Raw genomic sequence first — 8,954 nt, forward strand, 5'->3', positions numbered from 1 at the left:
AAGTATGTGAGTATGTGTCCATGTCATTGCTTGAGTTACCCGGTGTCACTGAGCAGGTCCCAGCTTGATGCCATGACTCCAAACACAACTGACAGAGTCATCTCCCTTTCACCACTCACACATACTCAAATATTTATCTGTGCACAGCCCTCTCAGTGCACTGCGTCGATTCAGCAGTCTTGTGCTACAAGGACAAGGCCCTGTGGAGACTTCAGGGACCTTGAGGAAGATGAGTCAAATGCTCTCCTCACTGGCCCCTGCTCTTCTGTCGCACATTAAATGCAACCTCCTGTGATACCTTTTGAAAAGACACAAAGATTACATTTTATTTGCACCTGGATAGCCACTCTTGGTAGGGTTCTTGTATAGTGAAAATACATTGTACACATCCTCATTCAGGGATTAGTCTCCAACAGCCTTCACCTGGGGTCTAATACTACTCTAAACAGCTGAAACCATATCTGCTATGGCCAGCGGCACTTGTGATGAGCTCAGACTGTTATGTGACATCTTAATATACTGATTAATAATGCATGTTTGGAGGGTAAGCAGAGGGGTGCTCTGGGTGCTTCTGCCAGGGAAGATTAAATCATTCAACTTAACTGACATTCCGGGGATTCGGGTAAATGTAAATAAGAAAGCTATAAGACACCAGAAATCAGCAGTGGAATTTCTAAAAAGGCAAAAAAAATAATATCACAGAGAAGAAGAGGATATGATAAATTAAAGTTCTGGCTGTGAGCCTCTTTCGAGGCCAGCTGTGATGGTGATATGAAAGCGTTAATTTAGATGTTGAAAGTTTGTTGCAATTAACATTTCACTCTCAGTCGCTCCATGAAAAGAAAATCCATATTGAAATAAGCTATGAAAAGGGAGATAGTTGTATCCAAAGAACTGAATAAATGATTCATCTAACTGTTAAAGAATATGATACGAATTTAATATTGGCCTCATCAGTGTCCAGTGTAGCACGGAGGCTGAGCCAGTAAAACTTAAGACAGTGTTAACGCAATCGTAGGTTGGAAGTTGTATGGAGCCTGGCCAAAGAGATGTGGCTGCTAATCCAATCTGCCAAAACACACAAGTCCATATCGGCTTTGAGATCACTCACACTCTCTCAAACCCCCCCCATACCCAAACACACACGCGCATGCAGTAACTGTTGGTTGAGTTAAGGAAAATGTGTTCATGTGTTCTTTAAATAAATTAAAAATAAACAAACTACAAAGTCCAAAAAAAAACTTTTCCATTTAATTAATGGATGTCAGATGTCTATAAATTATCACTGATTAAATATTTAATATTTTACTAGTGACTCCTTTTAATGTTGGGTTGGTCTAATTACATGCACATGTTTAATTGTCAACAAAATAATCAACAATAATTTGTTCATAAATATCATACATAGAAATTCAATTGATTTTAGCAAATAGCTGTGACTGTAACCACTTAATGTTTAAATGTATGTAATAAAAGATGTCCAATTGACAATATAACTGTCATGATGTAATGAAACATGCGTGGTCGCCAGCGGTTTTGAATAAATGAGCCAAAACAGAGACAAGTCACTAAAAATCTTTTAAAATCCAGATAAATTACTGGAATAGTGACTGCACGACCTAAGTGTCTTCTCTATTTATTATATCAAAAACAACATGTACTGTATTATCTTCTTAGTGAAAAAAGCTACTCTATTCCTTTAGCTTATGGAAGCTACACCAAGAGTTATTTTACTATCAAATGTGAAGACGGTTTCTTGTTCCAGACAATTTGTCAACCTAACTTCCTTTTATATAAAAGGAAGCCATTGTATACAGTATCTTTCTTCTTTTTGTACCTTGGTGGGTTCCTGACAGTTTTTAGCATCACTATTTACAATCTTTCAAATGCTTTCAGAAACACTGACTGTCATGGCCTTGTGCTGAATAATACAGCTTTAAAGAGAGCAGGGGAATTTTCCTCAGGGCACACCTGTGCCCTGATAGTCTCATAAGCCCTGGCAACACAAAGAAAGAAAGATTATTTCTTGGTGAAAAAGGAATAGGGAGGCACAAGGTGGAGAAACAGATCAACAATGGGTTTTCGTTTGGGTGTATTTGGTTTTGACCTTCAGACAGAGCTTCACATAAATGTGTGTGTGTGGGGGGGGAGGGGGGGGGCACAATCGGCAGCACCAGCAGGTCCAGTCGTTTCTTTTTATTTACTCACATTCTCAAAGACAGAAGTGCTGCACACAAATATCTGTACATGAGATCGAATATACACTAAGCATCACGCCAATCATGCATGTGTGACTGTGACTCAATACGGAAACCGTTGTCTTTTAAGTCTTAATGTCAAACCTACTGTTGTCCAATCAACTTTTGGAATTATGAAATTTAAAGCATTAAGTCTACAGAGCAGAAAAATATACCTCTACCTTTAAAACGTATACATAAATATGTATGGAAATTAGACCCCTTAAAACTCTTCTCCTCAATTTCCACCTTACTCTGAACTTCTGTCTGCAGATGGCCTTCTGAAAGGGTCAGTGCGGCTGCATGGGGCTGACATGCTTGACATGCAGTGACGGGGTTGACAAGGTAAGTGGTCAGACTGCTAAGTCAGGCAGTCAGGAGATGGACAACACACTTATTAAACGAGGAGAAAGCTGAAGGAAATGTTTGCTCAGGAAAATTCAATGAGTATGTCAGAAAAATCTTAACCCTCATGTGGGCTCCAGTTATTGACTGAATTTAAATTGTGATAAAGAACTAAGAATTGTAAAACATACACATTCAACACTACATGAGTGTATCTGAAAATATCAGTATTTGAAATGGCAAATATCCCAAGCAGCAATGCCTGCTGGGTGGTGGGGGCTCAGAGAAATCCTGCCTGTACTTGTGTGTCACTTAACAACCCCAGGAAAATACTTTTTTTTTTTTTTTTTTTTGCTGATAGCACAAAGTGTCTCCATGAGGCTAATGCTTAATGTCAGATTCTATACTAACTAGTGCATTTGAAAGAGGAAATCCACCTTTACTTTCCCCATGAAAGCATTTTTCTTTTCACACAACACATAGCAGCACTAAGGTTTTTAAGTATCGACACAGTTGAAGCTGAGGACTAGGTTCTTAGTAGGTGCTGGAGGTGTACTGTAGAATCCTCCATGTTTAACCCTGTTTTGTCTTTTTCTCTTCATTTTATTATCTACACTTCAGCAACAAGGAGAGCTAGATGCGTGAATTGATGGGCGGGTGGCGCAGGGAGGGGAGGTGTGTGTGTGTGTGTGTGTGTGTGGGGGGGGGGGGGGGGGGGGGGGGGGGGGGGGGGGGGGTGATAAGAAAGAAAACAAAATAAAATAGGAAAACAGACAAGGAGTGCCAAGCACTGAAAACTGGCATGCTGCAGTTGTATGTCAGTCACCTAGCAACAAGTCCTCCCCATCACTTACCCCCCGCTTCCCCGTCTCCCGCTGCGCTCTCTAATTCAACAAATCTGCTCAGAATGTATGGCTGCTCTTCTAACAAAACGCATTCTGCGCTGGGGGCTAAGGATGTGGGCCTCCGTTGAACACGCCACTCAGCTGCCCATTGACCACCGGGGCCATTCTCTGCACACACTAAGGAGCGAGGGACAAAGACCCTGAAAGCAGGGGCAGCTCCACAGAGAAAACATTTGCTTGTAATTGTGTTTGACTGCATAATGAAAATGATGTTCTTTTTTAATTTGGGCTTGTTAATGCCACACTATTTTCCTCTGGTCACCTGACTATTGTAAAGAAGCAACCCCTCACTTGCCCTATGGGCCACAGAGGGGGGAACATTGAAAATGGTCCAAAGACCTCCCCACTCTTTACTTTAACCCCTCTTGTGTTTCAAGTGTTCTCTGGCAAAAACATAAATATGTAGACCCTGTTCATTACAGGATGGGAGAGTATGCTAGAATGAGTTGTTTTTTCCCCTTAAGAAAGGATGACAGCAAGGCACACACAGATGCACACACATACACATGGGAGTGCTGCCATGCTTGCCCTGAGTTGTGAAGCATTGAGAAGGTTAGCATTCCTGGTGCTACTTCAGTGAAAAAGACCATTAGTGGGAGCATCGGGCTAGCACCCAAAAGAGTGCTTCAATGGACACATTCACATCCAGTTATTATTTGCACTTTTTAGCCCTTCCAATTTCCAGTTTTATTATTGTTTGTTTTCCACATTTGTCTGGCTCTCCCCCTTTTCTCCTCACTGCCTCAAGCTGAAGACCAAATGGTTTAATTGTTGTTTGAGAAGGTTGGACTATGCCACATTTTATATCTTGTAAAGAAAAATAGCCTGCTGTAAGGGGCCTTTCTTTGATAACTTCAGTGTCAGGTTTCTGGGGTGATGTTTGCCATGTTACGTATGACTTATGTCAGAAGCTGATGTGTCTTTGAATCCAACAAGGTTTCCTGTCACCCTCCCACTAATCCCTTATTAAGTGATTTAATTGGTTTTAAGTCAAGGTCCCATTTTCACATTGATTCCCAGAGTTGACCTCCGCTCACTGATATTCAAGTGTATTCTCTAGGTTTCTGGGGCAAGGGTTGGTAATTTTAAATAAACCCCCAGTTGCTAGTCTATTACATACAAGCTAAAAGTTCAGCATTAAATTAATGAGTGTTATAATGTGAAACTGTCCTAGAGAGCCGTTGATTCTATTTTATGGTCATCTTGGAGGCTGCAGTTTGTGATGGTTGTTAAATTGTATTGTTTTATACTGAGAGGTGTTTCTTATATTGCTACCACAGCCTTCAAATCAGTGAGGGTAGTCTAAATATTACAAACACCTAAAATACCTATAACTACATCCTCCAAAATGATCACACACATCTCTAAAACACCAAAAATGATTGTAACGTCCATGAAGGCAGGTGTGTTGTATTAGACGGCATTTATTTGGCTATTTGGCTAACCCTAACCCGATGAATTAAATACCTGACAAATCAAAAACATCATTATATTCATGCCAAAATCCGGTAAATCCAATATAACCATAAAGCAGTACTGCCCATTGATTTTCCTCATTCACAATGTATTTATTCAACCAGAGGTATTAAAGCTATAACTACCTTGGTAGAAAATATAACAAAATACTGATTAATTTATCCCCAAATCATCCCACACACATATATATCACTTTTTCAACTCACGGAAAATCAGCAATGAGTTTGATGATCGATTATTCATTTGTATCGTTTTTTCAAGCAGTAAAATGCTGATGGTCAGACAAAACAAGTTATTTGGATAAGTTGCATGGCTATGGAAAATTATTACTGGCATCTTTCACTGGTGTCGGTTAATTTTTTTTTAGACTTAACAACTCATCAGTCAATCAAGGAAATAAATCGGTAGATAAATTGATAATGAAAATAAATGGAAGTTGTGGCCCAACCCTAATTTGGACCAAATGAATAAGGAGATTTCACACAATGGGATACATTTCTTCCTCAAGGTGTAAGGAGTGCAAGTTAAAAGGTGGAGATGTAAGTTAAAATTAAATCTTCTCACTTCATGGTCTGTGTTACTGGGACTGAGCGGGTGTAAAGAGTAAGGACTGAATAGTCTGAGAGGTCAAACAGGACTGACTTAAATTAAAGGATCCTGTCAGACTGGAGTGGCTAGAGGGCCTGCAGTAACACTCCCACCTCCCACTATAGATTAACAAGTTTCAGCACCACATTGACAAGACCCTGCTTCATTTTCCCCCTTGTGTCAACAAGTGAGCGTGTCTTTCTGCGTGGGTATTTTCGGGACTTTCACCATAAGGACTCCAACTTTGACACCAATTAAAGAGATTATGTCTAAAGAAGAGAGGAAAACTATAGCCGTGTGTTACCACGGTGATTGTTTTCGACAAGGTCACAGGGGTACTGTGCAACAGTACATGACCTCAACAGGAAGCTGACGATTTTACTGTGATGAAAGCAGGCATAACGAATACAATCAAATTACAGACACTGTGAGACTAAACGAAAATGTAAAACAATGGCCAGTACAGATAGCTAACCTTTCAGCCAGGAACAGGCTATAAGGAGTGATATGACAACCTATAATTAACTCCATCCACATTTAGTTATTTACTCCAAAATGGCTTAAACCTCCATTAAGTCGACGCTATAAAATTGATATTGCACTATGCCTGTTATATGGCACAATCTTTATTTGCTTAATGATTTCCACTCTGTCTAGAAAGGTTTGTGTTGAGTTAATTTACAAATTCCTGTCTTCAGAGTAGCCTTAGTTAACTCAAACGGCTGTGTGTTGTATTGTTGATGATGTAACTTTGCCTACACAAAAGGCTTTATTAAGCACACAAAAACCAAACAGGCAAGAGCAACGGAATGCAACTTACATCTATCAAATTGTAGTCTATTGCTTAGTAAGAACATGAAACTCGGACTGAATCTGGGTTATTCAATCGACAAGTTATAGTTGGCTATATGCCTTTTTATTTAACGTTAGCCTACATGTTAATTACCATGACGCCCTTGAACCCTAGCTAGTTACAATGAGTAGCCTATTTCAACACTGCAGGGAACCATTCATTATACTTAAACACACGCAGGCGTTTCAGCACACATATACTTTCAACCAAAATGAAACATAAATGTTATACAATCTTTCCAAAGACAATGATAACAATGTTGTTATGTCATTAAAAACTGATTAGTACAATTCGAGGCATCAGTTAAATTGAACTTCAAGCAGGCCTAACCAGAGCTAAAGTTATAGCATTAGCATTAAATTAGCTTACACCTAAAGAGCTAACATTTCCGTGCCCTGCTCTGTGAGTTTTTAATAGTTTCTGTTGTCCTACCTTGATGTAAAGGGCAGGTTCATCCTGAATCAAGTTTTGAGACGGAAACCCATCCTCCTCGCCCTCCTTGCCTCGTCTTCTCTTTTTTTAACGTGTTTTCACGTTAATTGGCAGCAGTTGAACTGTGAGCCGTAAATCAAGAAGTGCGGAGTGTATTAATGAGTCGGACCACCCAGGAAAACTATTTTCTCTGCACTTTCTTAGCAGACAATGTGAGGATACTCGAGTCTGCCATGCTCTGAAAACCACGAGTGAACATTCACAAGAGCAGTGCTCTCCTGCTGCCACATTTCCAGCAGAGTAATGGCTGACTACAAGAACTGATTAAAGTATTTTTTTTTTGTGAAAGGTGAAGGATTCTGGATAAAAACAGAGACCATTTCATCGGACGAAGTTAGGGTACGTTTTGGTATTTTTTTGCTGAGCTCGGTGCATTACCCGGGACAGAAAAGGTTACAATTTAAGGTTAAAATACAGGGCCAACCGAAATAATCGAATAGATTAAACCCCACTGGCTTTGACAAAAATAAAAATCCCTAAAGGTATTTGTTAAAGTAACAAAATAACTAGCCCTAACTAAATGCTGAGAAACTTTTGCAGATTATTTGGTCAATAATGAAAACATTTTCTAATGCAAAGCGAGGTTTATTAAATCTTAAATTAGCCGGAAAGGTCAATTCAGATTATTCAACATGCTTCATGATAAATCCAGTAAAAAGAAATTTCCCTCTGCAGGTCCTTTTAAAAACCTGCCAAAACTCTCTTGCTATAAATGTTTTTTTCCCACAAGAGCAGATCCTCAGCACTGAAGGTAAGGCTTAATTGTGTTCCATTATGAACGCTCACAAAGCTAGACCACTGGCTACTAAAATACCAAGGTTAATCTTGATTAAATGTCTTTCCAGGGTACAAAAAGCATATTTTACATAAAACATCCTTCAAGGGGATTAAAGCATGATGCTGGAAAAATATATAAAGTATTGCTGATGGCAAGGCCAAGCATCCCAACTCTCAAAAGAAAGGTATCAAAAAGATTTAAGAAAAAAACATTACAAATCAACTAGCACTAATATGGCTTGCCAATTTAAGTCACACCTTAAGCCAAAGCTGCATCTTTAATCTTTCCTTAAAGTACATTTTAGGTTTTCACATGAATAATTTTCCGTGCATATGCAGTACTTTGACATTTTTTTTGCTTTTGTAGCCATCATTTATTGTAAAAGACAGGTTTTATAACCAAAGCAGCCTATATTAGGCTTAGTGCTGTTAAAGCTGTAAAAGTATAAAAAGAAAAACTACTTAAAATTATTCGCCATCTGTAGGTTTTTGACATAAAAACTGGCTGTGAATGTTAATATTAAATACGAGGATTACCTCAAACGTTTTTTTGACAAAGACTTCAAGCTTTACTGATAATTGTCAAATCCCAATATCTATTAAAGAGCAAAGAAAAGCTGTTAATTCAGCTGTATAAATGCTTTGGCATAACCAGCTGTATCAAGGCTTCCCTCTCTTTCCTCTGCTGAGCCAGGGAATCCTCCTGCAGTGAAAAAGAAATGTCCTCCCACACCTGTTGATGAATTGTGTTTGTGTTTAAGGCTCGACAGGGCAATAACATGTGTCTTCATAGAATTGGGTAACAGTCCCAAAATAGTAGTTTCCTTGGATAGTGGTGAATGAGAAAACCCTTTTACAAACAAAGCAAAGGAGCTTGTAGCCAAATTAAAGTGTTAAGTAGTTGATGAGTAGAAAATAATTCCCAGTTTGAGAAGGAAAGTCATAAGATGCCTTAATGACCGCTGCTGCAGAGGAAGAAGGGCTGTTTGTGCGGTTGGCTGAATGGTGCCAAATTTCTTGCAAACACAGGCTGCCCCCCAATTAACCCATGTAGTTTTATTATACCAAGAATATAGAGAAAACATGCAGGTTTCCAAACACATCAAAACTCTCTTAGATTACATTTGAGTTTTGTTTCCAGGGCCATTTCTTGAACATTAATATCTAAATTCTGATACAATCATGTTGCTATAGCATAACTGCATTGATATACAGTGGGTACGGAAAGTATTCAGACCCCTTTAAATTTTTCACTCTTTGTTTCATTGCAGCCATTTTCCA

The 8,954-nt window shown here is 39.0% G+C and overlaps 2 protein-coding genes across 2 annotated transcripts in view; both read right to left on the reverse strand.

Annotated features, from left to right (window-relative positions):
* The window catches only part of six6a (SIX homeobox 6a), a 16,991-nt gene extending 9,896 nt beyond the window's left edge, over positions 1–7,095 (reverse strand). Inside the window, exon 1 of the mRNA XM_034858863.1 lies at positions 6,837–7,095. The gene's annotated coding sequence lies outside the window, so the exon portion shown is untranslated. The remainder of the gene's footprint in view (positions 1–6,836) is intronic.
* Positions 7,096–8,272: 1,177 nt separating this feature from the next.
* ppm1aa (protein phosphatase, Mg2+/Mn2+ dependent, 1Aa) overlaps positions 8,273–8,954 on the reverse strand; it is a 25,191-nt gene continuing 24,509 nt past the window's right edge. Inside the window, exon 6 of the mRNA XM_034858835.1 lies at positions 8,273–8,376. Within this exon, the coding sequence (XP_034714726.1) occupies positions 8,299–8,376 (78 nt within the window). The 3' untranslated portion in view covers positions 8,273–8,298. The remainder of the gene's footprint in view (positions 8,377–8,954) is intronic.

The sequence above is a fragment of the Etheostoma cragini genome, chromosome 20 (assembly GCF_013103735.1).
Source record: "Etheostoma cragini isolate CJK2018 chromosome 20, CSU_Ecrag_1.0, whole genome shotgun sequence".
Lineage (NCBI taxonomy): Eukaryota > Metazoa > Chordata > Actinopteri > Perciformes > Percidae > Etheostoma > Etheostoma cragini.